This window comes from Hemiscyllium ocellatum, chromosome 13 (genome assembly GCF_020745735.1).
Source record: "Hemiscyllium ocellatum isolate sHemOce1 chromosome 13, sHemOce1.pat.X.cur, whole genome shotgun sequence".
In the NCBI taxonomy this organism is placed as follows: Eukaryota; Metazoa; Chordata; class Chondrichthyes; order Orectolobiformes; family Hemiscylliidae; genus Hemiscyllium; species Hemiscyllium ocellatum.
In genome coordinates, this window is record NC_083413.1 from 73,285,757 (window position 1) to 73,307,492 (window position 21,736).

Below are 21,736 nucleotides of genomic sequence, written 5' to 3' on the forward strand. Positions count from 1 at the left end.
AAAAGGAAAATAATGTTTGACAAACTCAGTCTTTTCAGGCTGTTAATCATAAAGTTAAACCAGTGAATATGATTTATTTGAATTGGTTAATAAGATAGCAGACAATAAGAATAAACTGATCATTCTCAACTGGCTAGCCAGGGTATAACCTCAGGATAGTGGCAAGTCAGTTTAATGCTGAGGGCAGCACAATGGCTCAGTGGTTAGTACTGTTGCGTCACGGTGCCAGGCACCTGGGTTCGATTCCAGTTTTGGGTAACTGTCTTTGCGACGTTTGCATATTCGCCTCATATCTGCGTGGTTTTCCTCCGGGTACTCCAGCTTCCTCCCAGTCCAAAGACGTTCAAATTAAGTGGCTTGGCCATGCTAAATTACCTATAGTGCCCAAAATGTGCAAGCTAAGTGGAGTAGCCGTGTGAAATATAGGGTTACTGGGAGTGGATGGGATGGGGTGGTATGTCCTTCAGAAGGGCAGTGTGGACTCAATTTGCCAAATGGCTTGTTTCCATACACCACGGATTCCACAATGATTCTATGAGGATTTTCCTATTCAGAGGGTAGTGAATCTTTGAAATTCCCTACCCCAGGACGCTATGGAAAGAAAATGCAGCCAACTGGCCAAAACAGAATCTGGGTTGCTTTTTAATGCATATACTTTCAAATGCGTATTGAAGCCTAAAGCTCTGGGTAGTCAGGGTAAATCTCCAATTTATTTTCTGTCACACAGCTGGCCACGTTCCTGATCTTAACATCTACCATCAGCATATGGAGGAATGATTTGCCAGTTCATATTAAACCCGTTTGGCCACATTATCAATACAGCATTTAAAAGGCATCTGGATGGGTTTAGAAGGAAAGAAAGTGAAACGTACACTGTAGGTGAAGCAAGTTATAGAAGCAAGGGCTGTATTTTCTTTGCAAATATACAGCATCTCCTCAGCCAATTATTCAAAAGCCTCTGACTAAACTCATTTGCACATCTGGTGTACACACATCTTCCTGAGCTACCCACAGATCTAATGATCACATATAAGCAAATGCGATTAGGAACAGGAGGATCAATTGCAAGTAAATATAAAGTGAAATATGACATTCAGAGCTGCACTAAGAAAGGCAGGAGACATTGTTTGTAAAATGTGATGATCATGTTGGAAAGCAAACTCATTATGACATTCGACCATTTTAGTAGGTCCAATATAAAGGAATCAAAGATCACTGTTAAGTGTGATTCACCAATCACATGGAAACATGTCGTTCTTCAAAGCACTGAAAACTCCGGTCAGAAGCATTAAATTTGATATTCACAGTAACATATCAGATGAATAATATGAGTTAGATGAGACCACTCCTTATGTTAGACGATATCCCAATCATGAAAGGAGACCTCCACTATACTTAAGTGACTATGTGACAAGGGGAAGGATTTTCACTTGACGAATAAATATTTTACATCAATGTATACAATTGAGCACATTGATAATAAATTGAATAACCAAGTCATGCCAAATTTACTGTTGAGACTATATCTTTAAATCGTGCTGTCTCTTGCTTATTAAATCATGAGCAGTGGTGATGCAGAATCTTAAAATACAAATTGAATTTTACAATGGAAAATACTGCGTTCAGCTGAGTTTCCAATGAATACCACCTCTATACAGTGCAGTGCAAAAAGAAGCCTCCCTCTTTCTCATCCCATTTTCCGTGCAGCCTCCCAATTCCGGTCTTCCCATCACTCTAAGACAAAAAGAAAGTCGGCTCCTAGTGCTACCCTAACCAGATGTTTAACAATAAGAAAAGATGAACTGAAAAGCTAATAGAGACAGAGCAGAGTATAAGTTAGTAATACAACAGACAGTGAGAATTCATGCAAGTAAGCAAACAGGAAAAGAGCAATTAAAGCTAGGCCTTCTAGAGCACAAGTTTGGAAAATGAAATTAGAAAACAAGGCTCCAGGTAAAGCAGCAATTTATCTGTACTTTGCACTTCTGTACTGTATTTGCTGTTCACAGTGTGGTCTCCTCCAAATTGGGGGAGATGAAACATAGCATGGACGATTGCAGAACACTTACGTTCTGTCTGTAAAAATGACCCAGAGCCTCCAGTCACCTGTTACTTCAACACACACATCTTTTACCCCAACATTTCTGTGGCAGGTCTGCAACATCTCAAGTTCCACTTGGGATTCAACACTGAGTTCAATAACTTTAGAGCCTGATTCCATCCTTCTATGCTATTTATCCATCACTCTCAGTCCCTTTATGACATGTTTTTTTTAAGCACAACCAACCATTTTTTCCCACTCTCAGGCCTGTTGACACATTACATGACCTGCTTTCAGCACAAACTACCTATTCTCTGCTACTCTCAACTGTGGTTATCATTTATTCAGCTTCTCTTCTGTCCTGGCATGCCATTCATAATCCAATTGCTTACCTATCTCTTCCATATTTCTCTCTCTCGGCTCTGTCTCAACCTATCTGCTCACCTCTGCCTCCATCATCCCTCCCTCCAACCTCGTCTTCACCATAAAATACCAGCTTTTACTAGCTGCTATCAGTTCTGAAGAGGAGTCATTGGATTCAAAGCATGAACTCTGTCTTCTTCCCACAAAAGTTGTCTGACCTATTGAATTTTGCCAACAATTTCTGTTCTTGAAGGAAATGGTGGTGACGTTCAACAGGTATTTTGATTTGCCTTCATCGTAGAGGATGCAGAAATTTCTCCAAGAGAGACAAAATCAGAGATGAAAAAGAAGGAGAAAGTTAAAATGATCACAAGCAACAGGGAAAAATAAATTCCAAAAACCATCATACCTAAAAGCTGAGAAGTCCCCATGACAAGATGGCCTGCATCCTAACGTCTTAAAACAAAATGGCTGCTGAGCTAATACATGCATTGGTCATAACCTACCAAAATTCCTTAGATTTTGAAAGCAAGACATTGGATGTTTTCACCCCTTGTCCAATCCCTTTCCACTTACATCTGTGATTCTTCTGATGTTCCAGATCAGTTGCAGGATTTCCAGTTTGTGGGCTCCAGCCGCCTCTTCACTATGGACACGCAATCCCCTCACACACCTATCTCTCATCAGGATGGTCTCTGGGCTCTCCACTTCTTCCTGGTAAAGGTCTGAAACATTCCCATCCACCACCTGGCTGAGCTCGTCCTCACTTTGAACAATTTCTCCTTTAACTCCTTTTACTTTCTTCAGGACAAAGCAGTGGCCATTGGTACCAAGAAGAGCCTCGTTATGCCTCTTTGTGGAATATTCCTTTTTCCAATCCAACGCGTCCCTCACTATAAATCTTTCTTTGATACATTAACGATATCATCGGTGCTGCTTTCCTCTCTCGCGTCCAAATTTGGAAAATTTTCATCAATTTTGCTTCCAATTTTTACCCTGCTCTCACTTGCACATGGTCCATCTTGGACTCCTTCCTTCCATTCCTCAGCGTCTCTGCTTCCATTTCTGGGAATAGGCTGGCCACCAATATCCACTACAAACCCACCAACTCCCACATTCACTTTGACTAAACATCCTCACATCCAGCTTCTTGTAAAGATTCTATTCCATTCTCCCAGTTTCTCAGTCCATCATATCTGCTCCAATGATGCCAGTTTTGACAATGGGGCCTCTAAAATATTCATCTTCTTCAACCAAGGATTCCCCACCATCGTGGTTGACAGGGCCCTCAGTCATGTCTAACCCATCTCCTGCACTTCAGCCCTCACCCCTTCTCTTTCACGACAGCGATAAGGTTCTCACTTACTATTCCACCAATATCTACATCCAAAGGATCCCATCACCTCCAATCGGATGACAGCATTCGACCTATATCCCCCTTCATCCCCTGTCAGCCTTCCACAGGGACCGCCCCTTCAAAACATCTTGGCCCATTTATTACCCATTCACAGCATCTCCCCCCAGCCCCACGACACCTTCCCACATAATTGCAAAAGGTACAATGTCTGCCTGATAGCATCCTCACTATCCAAGGCACCAGACATCTTCCAGGTGAAGCAGTGATTCACCTGCACTTCACTCGATCGTATTCGCTGCTCACAATTTGCTCTTCTCCACATTGGGAAACAAAACACAGACTGGGTGACCATTTCTCAGAACACCTACATTCGATCTGCTAAAATGACTCTAAACTTCCTGTTGCCTGCCACTTCAACCTTTCACCATGTTTGCTGGCCAATATCTCGTCTCAGGCTTGCTAAGCTCAGTGCAAGCTGGAAAAACAACATTTCATTTTCCGTTTGGGAACCCTGCAGCCTTCAGCAGTCAATAGAGTTCAACAATTTTAGGGCCTTGGTACCTTCCCTAATGTCCTTACCCCAACTCCCACACAGCAGACCACAAGTAGTAGCAGCTATTGATTTCCTGAGGCTAACCTTATCCATTCCTTTGTCAACCCAAGTGTTTTTCTCTCTCTCTGGGCTCCATCTCCATTTAGAATTTACTTCTCCCCCTTCCCATCCCATCTTCAGCATATATACCAACCTTCTCCAAGCCACGATCAATGCTGAAAAAGGGTCACGGGACCTGAAACATTCATCCTGCTTTCTCTCCACAGATGCTGCCAAGCATTTTGAGGTTTTCTAGCAATTTCAGTTTTCTTTACTGATTTTTAGCCTTCACAGTTCTTTGTTTTTTTTTTGTCCATAAAGGAATAATTTAGTGGAGAATAATGATGATCCTGAGCATCTGATAATACACCAGTATAAAATCATACCATACAATATCAAACCTACTCCTCCAGCTCAAAATGGATCTGATTCTTAAGCAGCAACAACATCATTCTCTCAAAACAGACAAATGCAAAAGACTGTCAAAGAAACACTCTAGCTTAAAATGGAAAGATGAAGTTTAAGAAATGATGTGAGATGCTGCGAGAGAAATAATAAGAGTGCAAGAATAATTTGAGCAGAATTCACAAGTGTGTTTTCACAGGAATACAGAGGAAACACAAGTGGAGGATGTGATCACCACAAGGAAAAACAAGTGTTGAATTAAGTTATTAAAAAGGGGTTTACAGACTAGGAAACTAGGAACAATGAATTACCTATTCATAGCTGCACACAAGCAAATGAGCTGCAACCACTCAGTGTGAGGCTTACATTATTGCTTATTACAGCCAACCAAATTGATCGTTGTCACAAAGATCACCAGCTACATAAAATTGGCCTCATGCCACCAAAACATGATTATAGCATAGAGTATCATTTTCTGAATGCCTACACAAAGCTCCATGTAAACAAATCGTCATGAAATATTATGAACCTTTTCAGTTTCTTTCATACCACACAATGTGGTACATTAAGGCTTCAATGTCTGCTTTAGGTGAGGCTTAAACTCTTGATAATCAGTTGTATAATCTCCACTTTCTAAATTCTCCACCTTCAAAAGCCTTCTTAAATACCTGATCAATAACACCTCGGGCCTCTATTATTTCTACTCAGGTCAGACCCGCAGTTATAAAATGCCCTTCCTTGGCATGTGAAAAAAATTTCTGACTTAACTAAAAGGTAGCTTTAATTTCATTAACTAGAAATTGTTGCATTTTATAAAAGTTTTATCTTGTGATCTGGTTGCCTTCACTGTTTATTTATTCAAGTCTGTGTAGTTATCCTCAATGAACAGCCTGGCGCTATTAGCCAACTGAGAGCTACTCCTTCCATTAAAAACTATGCACTAATTACAAGCATGTAAAAAATGCCAGGTTAGCTGAATCAAATTTCATTTCAGACTATTTAATAAACCATTGATTACATACTAGAAGTCTGCTTTTTCTCCCTTGTAAATCCTTCAGACAATTTTCATATCTTGATGAAAGCAACTTTAATCAACACTTGGCCTATAAGTTCTGGGAATCCAATAATGACAACGCTCAGATCTGGAGATTCCATAACGCAAATGTCTTCCGGACTGGAACAATCTATTAGATAGTCAGGAATGACATTACATTACCCGGCTGGAAAATGGGAAGCCTTCAGAAATGAGATAACAAGAATTCAGAGAAAGTATATTCCTGTCAGGGTGAAAGGGAAGGCTGGTAGGTATAGGGAACGCTGGGTGACTAAAGAAATTGAGGGTTTAGTTAAGAAAAAGAAGGAAGCATATAGACAGGATAGATCGAGTGAATCCTTAGAAGAGTATAAAGAAAGTAGGGGTATACTTAAGAGGGAAATCGGAGGGCAAAACAGGGACATGAGACAGCTTTGGCAAATAGAATTAAAGAGAATCCAAAGTGTTTTTACAAATATATTAAGGACAAAAGGGTAACTATGGAGAGAATAGGGTCCCTCAAAGATCACCAAGGCGGCCTTTGTGTGGAGCCACAGAAAATGGGGGAGATAATAAATGAATATTTTGCATCAGTATTTACTGTGGCAAAGGATATGGAAGATATAGACTGTAGGGAGATAGATAGTGACACCTTGCAAAATGTCCAGATTACAGAGGAGGAACTGCTGGATGTCTTGAAACGGTTAAAGGTGGATAAATCCCCAGGACCTGATCAGGTGTATCCGAGAACTCTGTGGGAAGCTAGAGAAGTGATTGCTGGGCCTCTTGCTGAGATATTTGTATCATCGATAGTCACAGGTGAGGTGCCGGAAGACTGGAGTTTGGCAAATGTGGTGCCACTGTTTAAGGGCGATAAAGACAAGCCAGGAAACAACAGACCGCTGAGCCTGACCTCAGTGGTGGGCAAGTTGTTGGAGGGAATCCTGAGGGACAAGATGTACACGTATTTGGAAAGGCAAGGACTGATTCGGGACAGTCAACATGGCTTTGTGCATGGGAAATCATGCCTCACAAACTTGATTGAGTTTTTTGAAGAAGTAACAAAGAAGATTGATGACAGCAGAGCAGTAGATGTGATCTATATGGACTTCAGTAAGGCGTTCGACAAGGTTCCCCATGGGAGACTGATTAGCAAGGCTAGATCTCATGGAATATAGGGAGAACTAACCATTTGGATACAGAACTGGCTCATAGGTAGAAGACAGAGGGTGGTGGTGGAGGGTTGTTTTTTAGACTGGAGGCCTGTGACCAGTGGAGTGCCACAAGGATCGGTGCTGGGCCCTCTACCTTTTGCCATTTACATAAAAGATTTGGATGCGAGCACAAGAGGTACAGTTAGTAAGTTTGCAGATGACATCAAAATTGGAGGTGTAGAGGACAGTGAAGAGAGTTACCTCAGATTACAACAGGATCTGGACCAGATGGGCAAATGGGCTGAGAGGTGGCAGATGGAGTTTAATTCAGATAAATGCGAGGTGCTGCATTTTGGGAAAGCAAATCTTAGCAGGACTTATACACTTAATGGTAAGGTCCTAGGGAGTGTTGCTGAACAAAGAGACCTTGGAGCGCAGGTTCAAAGCTCCTTGAAAGTGGAGTCGCAGGTCGATAGGATAGTGAAGGAGGCATTTTGTATGCTTTCCTTTATTGGTCAGAGTATTGAGTACAGGAGTTGGGAGGTCATGTTGAGGCTGTACAGGACATTGGTTAGCCTACTGCTGAAATATTGCGTGCAAATCTGGTCTCCTTCCTATCGGGAAGATGTTGTGAAACTTGAAAGGGTTCAGAAAAGATTTACAAGGCTGCTGCCAGGGTTGGAGGATCTGAGTTACAGGGAGAGGCTGAACAGGCTGGGGCTGTTTTCCCTGGAGTGTCGGAGGCTGAGGGGTGACCTAATAGAGGTTTACAAAATTATGAGGGGCATGGATAGGTTTAATAGGCAAAGTCTTTTCTCTGGGGTTGGGGAGTCCAGAACTAGAGGGCATAGGTTTAGGGTGAGAGGGGAAAGATATAAAAGAGACCTAAGGGGCAACTTTTTCACGCAGAGGATGGTAGGTGTATGGAATGAGCTGCTAGAGGATGTGGTGGAGGCTGGTACATTTACGACATTTAAGAGGCATTTGGATGGGTATATGAATAGGAAGGGTTTGGAGGGATATGGGCTGGGTGCTGGCAGGTGGGACTATATTGGGTTGGGATATCTGGTCGGCATGGACGGGTTGGACCGAAGGGTCTGTTTCCATGCTGTACATCTCTATGACTCTATGACATGCACTGGAGGGCTTTCCTTGGAGTTGTGATATCACAAAGATTATAATGATGTAGTGTAAGAAGACCATAACTCAATGTTGATAGACAAAGTAATCCTGAACTGGGTATATTTGCAGGACTTTAAAGCAATGCTGATAACAAACCAAGTTCAGTAAAAGAATCAGAAGAGTAGACTTTTTGCTGGAGGAGAAACTATTTTTGCTTAAGTCTGAAAATTAATGGTCAAAGGGTAGGAAAGTCTGCAACAGAACAGAAGCAGGAATCTTAGTTAAAAAGCAATGGTTTATCTATTTGTTTATCACAATCTCAGGACATCCCAAAATATCTTAGATGACAAAAGTGAAATCCATCACAGGTGCAAAGGACCATAGGCTGTTCATTCATTAATGGTAAGTTTAACGCGAGGATCATCACGCCTCATGCAAGGGGTGAGGGTGAGAACAATGAAGTCCTTTTGAAGTGCTGACATACCTCTACGTAGGTGCAACCAATTTGCATTGAGCAAACTCCCATAAACAAGAGAAATGATGGTCAACGGGTTAAATATTGGACAGGAGAAAACTCCACAGTACATCTTTGAATAATGCCACATTATTAATTACTTTTAAATTGGTGTTGACCATTTCTTTTGCAACACTATGGTCCACATCACTAATAATATCATCTATAAACCTATTATATCGAACCCCATATAACACGAGAACTAAATAATATTCATGTAACAAGATCCGGGTACTAAGCATTTCCAAAAAGACAGAATCTAACTAACTATCTCTTCTTGATATTCAATGGCATTAGCATTGCTGAAACCCCCACTCTTAACATCCTGAGGTCACCACTGAGCAAAACTAAATCAGCAATATTAATATTATACTACAAGAGCAGACCTAAGATTGGGAATTCTGCAAGAAGAAACTCCTGAAGAGCTTATCCCTCATCTACAAGGAGCAAACCAGGAATTTGATGGAATGCTCTCCAATTGACTGGATGGATGCACTTCAAACAGCATTCAAGAGGCTCAACACCATCCAAGAAAAAACTCCAAAAAAGTGTGGCACTGGAAAAGTGCACTGGTTGGGTAGCATCCAAACAGTAGGAGTCGACTTTTCAAGTATAAGCTTGAAGCATCAGGCATCAGGAACATTCAAGCATCAGGAACATTCCTGATGAAGAGCTTATGCTCAAAACGTCGACTATCCTGCTCCACGGAAGCTGCCTGACCAGCTGTGCTTTTCCAGCACCACACTTTTTGACTGTTTTATCTCCAGCATCTGCAGTCCTCACTTTCTCCAACATAAAAACAGTCAGCTTGATTGGTGTCCAGCCACCACCTTCAAAATTCACGAACGCCATATCTGCTATTTACAAAATGCACTGCCTTAACTTACCAAAGACTGTTTCGACCACACCTTCCAAATATACAACCCCTATCACCTTGAAGAAGGGTAGCAGATGCGTGGGAGCAGCATCATATGCAAGTTCACCACCAAGGCACAACCACCTTGACTTGTAACCATATCACTGTTACTCAGTTCCATTGTGTCAAAATGCTGGAATTCCCTTCCAAACAGACTTTGAATGTACCAAACTCATTCGTTAGTGGACTACAGCAGTTCACTACCACCTTCTCAAGCACTACAAACACTGGCTTCGCCAACAATATCCAAATACTATGATTGTAGCCACTGTACAGTGCTAGAGACATAATTCTTTGTCTTGTACATATGCTAACTTTGTACGCACTGTGTTGATGTTCATGAAGCAACACAAGGGAATTCCCTTGCAGACTGGATAATCTTTTTGTTTAACAATTCAGTTTGGTGCACAAGCATGACAAAAAGGACCAGTTGCTTCCTACTTGAAATGTTGACAGTTCTGTCCTTAGCTAACATTGTTGGAAATAACTTTGATGCAAGTTTAGATCCACAGTCCATTGATGTACACGCTACCTTGCAGCCTACTCTTAAAATGCATTAATCACATTTTTCTTTGCAGAGACAAGATATTGACAACGGAAGACCAGAGCCACTGAGAATAAAGAAGGTGCAGGGTTGCTGTTTGGAATTAGGGTATAGATTCCCTACATTTGGTATAATGCAATGCACAGCTGAGATTTATCTGCCATTCATCTGTCACACTCCCATTCACACACCACATGCACTTTGGCAGATTTTCATGCTTTCCTGCCCACCATGACTTCTGTTGATGTCTTTTTGTTTTGCACTCCCCTGGCCCATCTCCAAACCTGTCACATGATTATCCATTTCTGTCTTACACCATCATCCCTTTTGTCACTTGATCGTTCCACCGGTCATCCTATCACAGACCTTACATTAGCTTTACAAATGCCAAATAATACTTCAAAGATCTCCCAGTTCTAACGAAAGGTCTAAAATGATCATGTGTTTTTCTCCCTCCAGTAATGCTGCCTGACCTGCTGAGTGTCTCCAGCATCTCATTTTTATATCAGATTTTCTGGAGACATTATTTTATCTTTGTGTTATTGTTGCCCTCCACGTGAGAAGGGAGATAGGGCCATTTAACAAGTCATTCAAAATACATCATTTTTGACAGTTCAAACTTAAGAATCACGCAACACCAGGTTATAGTCCAACAAGTTTACTTGGAAGCACAAGCTTTCAGAGTGCTGCTCCTTCATCAGATGGTTGCCCTGATGAAGGAACAGCACTCTGAAAGCTAGGGCTTCCAAATAAACCTGTTGGACTATAATCTGGTGTTGTGTGACTTTTAACTTTGTACACCCCAGTTCAACACTGGCATCTCCAAATCTTGACAGTTCAAGACTCCTTAACACTACACTGAAATGTCAATCTGGATGGCTCCAGTCTGTGGAGCAGGACCTGAACGCACAAGCATGAGACTTAAAAGAAAGTTGCCTGCTGGAAAGCCGTGTGGGTTTTGGTTAGTTGAGTAGCAGTATTTTTGTTTCCCAAGGAACCAGGGGTGGGTTTTCCAGTTTCAGCAACTGGAAACAGGACTCTGGATCTCTTGAGCCTGATAACTGGCCAACGAGTAGATGATCCTCTGAGTCATCTGTCAGCCTCTGCCATTAACTGCGTGCCTTCAGTCCCTTAATACCAAGTTTTGGAATTTCCCTCCTCAGATTCACCTCAGCCCTACTCCTCTCACTCGCCTTTTAACCCCATTCATCTTCATACGTTGCTGTCGGTTTCACTTTGGTAGCAGCGCCTTGGAGAGTTCTGTTACATTCGAGGCGCTCTATAAACGCAGAGTTTTGTTGATAAATTGAAGTGACTGGTTTAGGGAGCGACGCAGAACTGCCCAGCAGACTGATTCCAAGGCAGGGATCGAAGGGCCTGCCAAGTCGGGGCTCCACGCTCACCAGCCGCCTAGGCCCGAGATCAGGTCCCAGCGGACCAACACACACCACCACCCCATCCTGTTCCTTACCGTCTCCGTCCGGGTAAAAATCATCCTCCAAATCCATGGCCGCGGGCAAACGATCGCCCGCGTCGGCTCAGCCCCGACAGCGTGTACCTTCCGCCCGGCGTCTCTCCCCAAACTAGAAGCGGCGCTCGGGCCTACAGATTCAGCATTACTGCGCATGCCCGCGGCCGGCCGGCCGTGGTCACGGAGCACGTGACCTGCTCGGCGGTTAGAGGAGAGATTCCAAGCAGAGGCCATTCAGCCCATCGATTATGCTCCGCCGTTCAGTCATGGCTGATAGGCATTTTAACCCCATTCTCCCGCTTTCGGGTGGAAATGAATTCCACAGATTAACCACTCTCTGGCTGAAGAAGTTTCTCCTTATCTCCATTCTAGAAGGTGTTCCCTTTACACCAAGTCTTAGTCTCTCCTACCAATGGAAACATCTTCTCAACTTTTACTCTGTCCAGGCCGTTCAGTATTCTGTAAGTTTCAATTAGATTTTCCCTCATCTTTCTAAACTCCATCGAGTATAGATTCAGAGTCCTCAAACATTCCTCATATGTTAAGCTTTTCATTCCTGGGACTATTCTTGTGTACCTCCTATGAACATGCTCCAGGGCAAGTACTCCAAAAGTGATCTGACCAGTGCCTCAGCTGTTCATCCCTGCTTTTATGGCTATTCGGCCATTAGATATAGGAGAAGAAATTAGGCCATCCAGCCCATCGAGTCTGCTCCACCATTCAGTGAGATCATGGCTAGTCTGATAATCCTCAGCGCCACTTTCCCTTTTGTCCTTGATTCCATCCATTAAAAAAATCTGCCAATCCTACTCTTGTGTATAATTAACGACCCAGTCAAAACTGCCCTCAAGGGTAATGAATTCCACAGGTTTACAAGTCTGAGAAAAGAAATTCCTCCATATCTCTGTCTTCATTGTGTTACCTCTTAGTCTGAGATGCTGCCTGCTGCGCGACTCTCCCACATGAGGAAACTACGTTTCCGCAGCTAAATAAAAACCAAAATATGTGCAGATGATATAACTCACAAACAAACACAGAAGTTGCTGGAAAAGCTCAGCGGGTATGGCAGCAACTTTGCAGAGACATCAGAATCAACATTTCGGGTCTGGTGACTCTTCCTCAGAACCCTCAGTGTCTTCCTCAGCACTTGCCTTCCCACTTTTTTGTGTTATCCAGGTGCATGCATGGAGACATCAGGTTCAAAGCTAATCCTGGACAGCAAGAATTTAAAAATATGATCGCCATCAGTAATATCATCACTGGTAATCAGCATAGAATCATAGAGCACAGAAAGAGGCCCTTCAAGCTCTTAAATTCTGAAGAGGTCGTAATAGACTTGTAAAGTTAACTCTATTTCTCTCCGCAAATGCTGCCAGACCTGCTGAATTTCTCTAGAATTCACTGTGTTTGGTACAGACTTCCAGTATACATAGTCTTTTGCTTTTACCCTTCAGTGCATAGTGTCTGCACTGGACATCAAGCATCGATTTATTCCAATCACATTTTCCAGCACCTGGCCTATATACTCCTATAATGTTTCAGTATCCATCTAAATACTTCTTAAGTGTCTTAAGGGTTCCCACTTCCATCACCGTTTTAGCTAATGAGTTCCAGGTACCCACTTGCAAGAGGTGATGTGAATGCAGCCACAGAATTTGAAAGAAGTCAGATGAGCTCTTCTGCCATAATTGTTTTGCAGGCTGATGAAAAAAGCTATTTTGGAAAGAGTTAAGTCTTGCACAAGGGCCACATATGAAGTTGTTCTCTTATGAGTGGTACAGGATGGTCTCTGCTGACACTTTGTTGGCAGGGATAATCTCTTACCCCGTGTTTCTTGGGCATGTGCTTGAACAAGCAAAACTTTCTTTGTTTGGATATTGCTCTCATGATTAGCATGTTTTCATTTGCAACTTTGATTTTCTAGATAAGACAACTGACTTCTCCCTAACTCTAGAGGCTAAAGTTAGTGCCCAACCATCTTCACCATCAATGATATTCTCTCCATCATAAGAGGGAGATTTACTAGACCTCTTCAGGAGGGTTTAAACTAGATTGGCAGTTGGGTGGGCACCTGAATTACAGATCAGATGATGGAGTAGGTAGTGAACAGCCAGATACAGAGTGCAGAGAGTCTGTGAGGAGGGACAGACACTTGATAGGGCAAAGGTGCAGCCAGTGTGATAGCTGAAGTGTGTCCATTTTGATGCAAGAAATATCAGAAATAAGGGTGATGAACTCAGCATGGATCAGTACTTGGAACTATGATGTTGTGGCCATTACAGAAACTTGGATATCACAGGGGCATGAATGGTTATTGGATGTTCCAGGATTTAAATGTTTCAAAAGGAATAGGAGTAGGAGGTGAAAGAGGTGGGGGAGTGACATTGCTAATCAGAGATAGTTTCGTAGCTGTAGAAAGAGAGATCATCAAGGAGAGTTTATTTACAGAGTCAGTATGGGTGAAATTCAGAAACAGGAAAGGAGCAGTCACTTTATTGGGAGTTTTCTCCTGGCCCCCCAATAGCAACAGAGACCTGAGGAGCAGATTTTGGAAATGGATAGAAGTAACAGGGTTGTTGTCATGCATGACTTTAACTTCCCTAATATTGATTGGAACCTAGTTAGTTCAAGTAGTTTGAATGGAGCAGCTTTTGTCAGGTGTGTCCAGGAAGGGTTCCTGACGCAAAATATAGATAGGCTGACTAGAGGGGAGCCATAATGGATTTGATGCTTGACAACGAACCATACCAAGTGTCAGATCTCTCGGTGGGAGAGCATTTTGGTGATAGTGATCATAACTCTATGACCTTTGCTCTACTCATGGACAGGTATAGGAGTAGATGGTATGGGAAAGTATTTAATTGGGGGAGGGGGAATTACAATGCTATTAGGCAGGAAGCGGGGCGCCTAAATTGGGGAACAGATGTTCTTAGGAAAATGCACAACTAAAATGTGAAGGTTGTTTAGGAAGCACCTGCTGATAGTGCTGGATGGGTTTGTCTCACTGAGGCAAGGAGGGATAGTAGACTATAAGAACCTTGGGTGACAAGGGATGTAGAACATCTAGTCAAGAGGAAGAAGGAAATTTAACTAAGGTTGAGAAGGCAAGGAACAGACAGGGCTTTGGAGGGTTACAAGTTGGCTAGGAAGGAACTGAAGAATGGACTTAGGTGATCTAGAAGGGGGCATGAAAAATCATTAACAATGAGGATGAAGGAAAACTGTAAGGCTTTCTACATTTATGTGAGGAATAAGAGGATGGGCAGAGTGAGGGTAGAGACAATCAGGGATAGTGGTAGGAGCTTGCACTGGGGGTCAAAGGAGGTAGGGGAGGTCCTTAATGAATAATTTGCTTCAGTATTCACTACTGAGAGGGATCTTGACATTTCTGAGGACAACGTGAAACAGACTGATATGCTAGAACAGGTTGATGTTAGAAAGAAAGGTGTGCTAAAACTTTTGAGAAACATAAGGATAGACCAATCCCCTGGGCGAGATGGGATACACCCAAGGTTACTACAGGAAGCAAGGGAAGATATTGCTGTGCCTTTGCGATGATCTTTGTGTCCTCACTATCTACTGCAGTAGTGCCAGATGATTAGAGGTTGGCAAATGTTATTCTCTTGTTCAATAAAGGGAATAAGGATAATCCTGGGAATGACAGACCAGTTGGTCTTACTTCAGTAGTGGGCAAAGTATTGGAGAGGATTCTGAGAGACAGGATGGCTTTGTGAGGGCTGATATATTGACGAAGGTGGGGTAGTGGATGTGGTGTATATGAATTTTAGCAAGGCATTTGGTAAGGTTCCCCGTGGTAGGCTCATTCAGAAAATAAAGAGACATGGGATATAGGGAAATGTGTCTGTCTGGATACAGAATTGGCTGGCCCATAGAAGACAGGGGGTGGTGGTAGATGGAAAATATTCAGCCTGGAGCTAGGTGACCAATGGTGTTCTGGAGGGATTGATTCTGGGAACTCTGCACTTTGTGATTTTTATAAATGACTTGGATGAAAAAGTGGAAGGTTGGTTTTGTAAGTTTGCCAATGACATAAAAGTTGGTGGAATTGTGGATAGTGTGGAGGGCTGTTGCAGGTTGCAATGAGATATTGACAGAATGCAGAACTGAGCTGATGAGTGATCAAATTTGAATGCAGAATACAGTATTAAAGGCAGGATTCTTGACAGTGTGATGGAACAGAGGCATCTTGGGGTCCATGTGCATAGATCCTTCAAAGTTGCCACCCACGTTGATAGTGTTGTTAAGAAAGCATATGGTGTGTTGGCTTTCATTAGCCAGGGCATTGAGTTTATGAGCTGCGAGGCTAAGTTGCAGTTCTTTCGAGTCCTGGTTCGACCATACTTGGAATATTGTGTTCAGTTCTGGTCACCTCATTATAGCAAAGATGTGGAAGCTTTAGAGGGGGTGCAGAGAAAATTTACCAGGGTGCTGACTGGACTGGAGGACATGACTTATGAAGAAAGGTTGAGGGAGCTAGATATTTTCTCATTGGAGCGAAGAAAAGTGAGAGGTGACTTGATAGAGGTGTACAAGATGTTAAGAGGCATAGATATAGTGGATAGGCCGAGACTTATTCACATAGCGGAAATGTCCATCATGAGGGGGCACAATGTTTAAGGTAATTAGAGGAAGGTTTAGGGAAGATGTCAGAAATAGGTTCTTTACTCAGAGAGTAGTGGGTGAGTGGAATGCACTGTCAGCAGTGGTCATAGACTCAAATCCATTAGGGACATTTACGTGAATCTTGGATAAGCGTATAGAAGTTAGTGCAATGAAGGTTATGCAGGTTAATCTGATCTTAGAGTAGCTAAAAGGCCAGCACAACATCGATGGCCAAAGGGCCTGTACTATGCTGTACCGTTGTATGTTATAAGGTCAAGAGTAGTGTGTTGCATTGACCATCTCTAATAGGAGGAAATCTAAGCATTGCCTCTTGTCATTTAATGTCATTCACATCTCTGAATCCTTCACTATCAATGTCATAGATGGTCACGTTGATCAGAAACTGAATTGGAGAATCATACCTACTGTGACTACAAAAACAAGTCGAAGTCCAGGAATTCTATGGAGAATAACTCATCTTCTGTCTCTCTAATGCATTTCCATCTATGAGGCACAAGTCAGGAGTGTGGTGAAATACTCTCCATTTTCCTGGATTGATGCAGCTTCAATAACACTTAAGAAACTTGACACCATCAGCTCAAGATTCCCAAAGGAGAATCACACTGGACTCAACTTGTTAACTCTGTTTATCTCTCCACAGACTTGCTGAGTTTCTTGAGCATTCTCTGTGTTTGTTTCTGAGTTCCAGCATCCGCTATACGGTAACTTGCTTTGGTTAAAGCAGCCCATTGATTAGCACATCATCTCACTTCTTGAATATTCAACCCCTTTACCATCAATGGAAAGTGGCAGCAATGTGTAATCTAGACAACACAAAAACTCAACAAGATTCCTTCAAAAGAACCAGCTAAACCTGTGAATTTTAACACCTTGATGGACAAGAGCAGCAGATATGCTGGAATACCATCACCTGAAATTTTCCTGTCCAAGCTTCACAACATCCTAACTTGCTGCTCCATCACTGTTGCTGTGTGAAATCCTCCCTCCCTAATATCATTTGAATATTCCTCCACTCCAAAGACTGCAGTGGTTCAAGAAGGCAGCTCACTACCAACTCCTCCAGGGCAATTATAATGTTAGCCAAACCACTTCAGTTAAAGAAATCAAAGAAGCCATTTAGCACATCAACCTTTCTGCACCATTGAAGAAGCTCATAGTTAATTTGCTTATGGCCTTAATTCCATTTTCTGCCTGTTTCTCACAACCTTTGACTTGTTGTAAATGAAAAAATCTAACTCAGCATTGATAATCTTAAAGGGCCCAGCCTCCAAGGCTCTCTGTGGAAGAAATTTCCAAAGACTAAGGGTTCAATGAAAAAAGAAATTCATCTTCATCTCTGTCTTAAATTGAAGATGTCTTATTTTTAAACTTATGCTTCCCAGTCCAAATTTCCCCGAAGGAGAAATATTCAAGCCCATAAAATATGTTGTATATTACAATATGATCACCTGCCATTCTTACAAACTCCAATGAACATAGACCCAAGTTGCTCAATGTTTTTTCATTAGACAACTGTTTTATCTCAGGAATCAATTTAGTGAACGTTGCTCTGAACTGCTTCTAATGCAAGTTTATTCCATCTTAAGTGAGGATACCATAACTGTACACAGTATTTTCAGTGCAGTCTCAGCCACACGTTCCTCCAATCTTGCCAGTTGTATGGAGATTTCCCGATTAGAACACATAACTCCCTGCATTAAAGGCCAACATTCCATTTCCCTTCTTTATCACTTGCTGTAACTGCATAATAACCTTTTGTGAACACTGTACAAAGACACTATGATCCTTTCAGTGACACCATCCTGCAATCTCTCCATTTATATAATCCACATTTCTAAAAGTCACATTTTTCAACATTACACTTCATTTTCCTAAATCAATCACCCTGCTATATCACTTTGCAGAGTCTTTGTAACCTAGTCACAACTTGTCCTTCCATTTATATTTGTCTCATCAGTAAATCTGCAATGCATTTGGACCGTTCATCTGTCACAAATCTAGATTGTGAATAAGGCTTCATTGCTGTATTAGCGTCTTGGTCCTGAGGGTCAATTTGTATGTCACTTTTGTTTGTCAATAGTTGCATTTAAATGTGTGTGCCGAGCTCTTCAACTAGACAATCATGTCTCTCACCATAAATCCAAGGTACCAGAATGTTCTGGCTCCTCCCAATGGTGTGTTGTTAATTCTGATCTCAGGTGGACCCCGTGCACATAACTACAGTTTTCTTTACACTGTTGGTGAGGAAGAGCACTGCAATCATCAATCAACATTGTAATCATCAATAAAATCACCACTGCCAAACAAACCAGTAAAATCATCACTGTAATCATTAGAAACATCACAATATAAATCAGCAATATCACAAAAGTATCACTGCTATGATCAGCGACACTGTCATTCCAAATTTCAGTAAAATCACCTGTAAAATCATCAGAAACCTCACAGTAGTCAGAATGCAATCAGCTGTTTCAATCATCTTTGCAATAATTAGCAAAACTGAAGTCAATGAGAATCGGGAGAAAGTTCTATCTTGGTTAGAGTCATATCAAGCACAAAGGATGATGGTGATGGTTGTTGTTGTCAACTCAGCCTTCAAGACATCACTGTTGAAGTTCTTCAAAGTATTTTCCAAGCCTAACTGGAAGAACATCTTTTTGTTTTTTAGATGGTATCCGGAAAGTAAGGAAAAGATGATAACTGCTTTAAAAAGAGGAGAATGTATTCGGAGTTGAAGCTCACCGCTGCACATGGTGGGCGGCACGGTGGCACAGTGGCTACAAGTGTTGAGCCACTGCTGTCTCACAGTGCCTGAGACTCGGGTTCAATTCCCAACTCAGGCGACTGACTGTGTGGAGTTTGCACGTTCTCCCTGTGTCTGCGTGGGTTTCCTCCGGGTGCTCCGGTTTCCTCCCACAGTCCAAAGATGTGCGGGTCAGGTGAATTGGCCATACTAAATTGCCCGTAGTGTCAGGTAAGAGGTAAATGTAGGGGTATGGGTGGGTTGCGCTTCGGCGGGTCGGTGTGGACTTGTTGGGCCGAAGGGCCTGTTTCCACACTGTAAGTAATCTAATCTAATCTAATGAGAAAATGCTACTTTTTGAGGGCATGGAATCAAGAAATATGCATGCCAATCACCATCTGAGAACCCTTGGAGTTTAGAGGGAACATTGTTTGCTATGTATTAATTTAGTGCGCATTGATATAATGGTCATAATGTAAACTTGATGGCAGGAGGATTGCACCTTCTTCCTAAATTAATCCTGCCCTCACTAGCTATATATTCTATCACTCGCCTTGTCCAGCCTTTGGCTCATATCACCAAACCACCCCTTGGTTTGTGCCATTACTCCTCTACACTTTCTTCTCCTTTGAACACCTCACTTTATTCCATTCTTTTCACCATTCAGATCAAATCCTTGTTCTTTCCCACGCACCAAGAGTCATAAAGCTTTTCTCACTAATGCATATTCCCTACTTTCTTCGTTGAACAACTTTTTATCTTGATGAATTCAACTTTCATTGCAATTCATTACATAATCACTCCTCTGTGCTCACTGCCTCCTTGTCCACCCTCAATCCCTTTTGTCCCATAGGCTCTCAAACCCATACATAGACCACCCCCTTGTCATTACCATCTCATGTGATCTCCCTAATGTCATCATGTCAATCTCAGCCAGTGCCATCTCTGATCACATTCTAGTCCAGGCCTCCAACCACATCCCATGTCCTCTCTCAAATTCATTTCTGTTTTTGCCTATCCCTGGAAAAAGCTCTTTCACAGTTCACTTACAATTGCACTTTTAAAATCCCAACCTTTTTGCTGCCACCTATGAGCCCAAACACAACAAACTCTACTGAAGACCTTGTCAGCATCAAAATGATTATTCGATCTCTCTCTCTCTCTTTCTCTCTCAGTCTGGTGATTACCCCATAACAGATCTCATCATGGCTCCCTGAAGTTCAAGCCAAGAGCCAAAAGTGAACCAAAAACCTAAGATTGTAAACTACTCAGAAAACTAATTTTTAAAAGATGTGAAATTAATTTATAATAAACCAATCTGTTATTTTTCCTTTCCCCTTTATTTCAATGGAAAAACACTTGCAGCCAGAGAATAGATACCTTCAGTTGACATTAAGTAGGTTCTCCAAGTCTCAGTTGCTCTGGGCAAAACTAATCATGGCCGCCAATCACAAACAAATAACCAAAATATACTTATGTATATATGACAAATGTAATACAAAGTACAAGGCAAAAATGTTGTCAATGAGAATAATTCTTGCTGAGTTATTGGAACTTTCTCCCTAACAGCCTGTCAAAGCGACCTTTCAACACAATATAATCTCCTCTTCATCACGTGTGACAAAAAAAAATTACTTGTTCAGAAAGCCATTCTTTGTTGATTCAAATCTATGCAAGGATCTCAATCAACTTCTTCTCTCTTCTCCTCCCCTACATCACACATGGAGAAAGTGAGGGTTGCAGATGCTGGAGATCAAAGTCGGGAGTGTGATACTGGAAAAGCACAGCAGGTCAGGCAGCATCCGGGCAGCAGGAGAATCAACGTTTCAAGCATATTCCCTTCATCATGCTTCCACGATTCCTGATGTGAACATATGGCATATGAGGGCATATGCCCAAAACATCGATTCCCCTGCTCCTCGGATGCTGCCTGACCTGCTGTGCTTTTCCAGCGCCACACACTCAACCCTACATCATCAGAACAACTGCAGCAACTGGTATGGATATAGTGTCTCAAGACTTCCACACATAAGCATAAAGATAATAGATACTGTACCAAAATGAGTTCAGCCAGCTGGACCTCAGAGAATATGAGTTGCCTGAATGGGGCTATAAATCTGGTTCAATCAGGGAGCCCTGGCTGACAGATAAAAAGGATATGGGCGGCACGATGGTCAGTGGTTAGCACTGCTGCCTCAAAAAGGCAGGGATCGGGGTGACTGTCTGTGTGGAGTTTGCACATTCTCTCCTTGTCTGCTTGGGTTTCCTCCAGGTACTTCGGTTTCTTCCCACAATCCAAAGATATGCAGGTCAGGTGAATTGGCCATGCTAAATTGCCCATAGTGTTAGGTGCATTAGTCAAGGGGTAATTACAGGTTAGGGGAATGAGTCTGGATGGGTTACTCTTTGGAGGGGTGGTGTGGACTTGTTGGGCCGAAGGGCTTGTTTTCATACTGTAGGGAATCTAATCTAACCTAAAGATACTGACACTCTGTTGTCTGACTCTATATGGGGCAATACTATAGTCGAGGACGATTCATATGTAAACAATAGGTGACTTGATGATGGGATACTGGCCTCTGTGGAGCTAGTTCAGATACTGAGCCAGAAAGGGAGAGATTAAGAAGGATTAATTGAAAAAGCTTGTTTTTATGGAAGATAGAACAGCAATGATTTTTGGAAAGGTTGTCACCTATGTCATCAATGTTGAGGAAAGAGAGGAGAAGGCAGCCTTACCTCAAGTTACAATCCATTATATATGCTTCCAAACGTTACAATTTGCACAAAGTCTTACTTTATCCATTTGTTCTCATCGTCTACTACATTTGCTCCACCTG

General features: G+C 42.2%; 1 protein-coding gene across 3 annotated transcripts in view; it reads right to left on the reverse strand.

The window, feature by feature from the left end:
• Positions 1 to 11,673, reverse strand: part of LOC132821937 (protein IWS1 homolog) — a 55,894-nt gene extending 44,221 nt beyond the window's left edge. For all 3 annotated transcript variants that reach the window (XM_060834929.1, XM_060834930.1, XM_060834928.1), the window contains exon 1: positions 11,513 to 11,673. In XM_060834929.1, the coding sequence (XP_060690912.1) occupies positions 11,513 to 11,549 (37 nt within the window). In that variant the 5' untranslated portion in view covers positions 11,550 to 11,673. The remainder of the gene's footprint in view (positions 1 to 11,512) is intronic.
• Between the last annotated feature and the right edge of the window lie 10,063 nt (positions 11,674 to 21,736).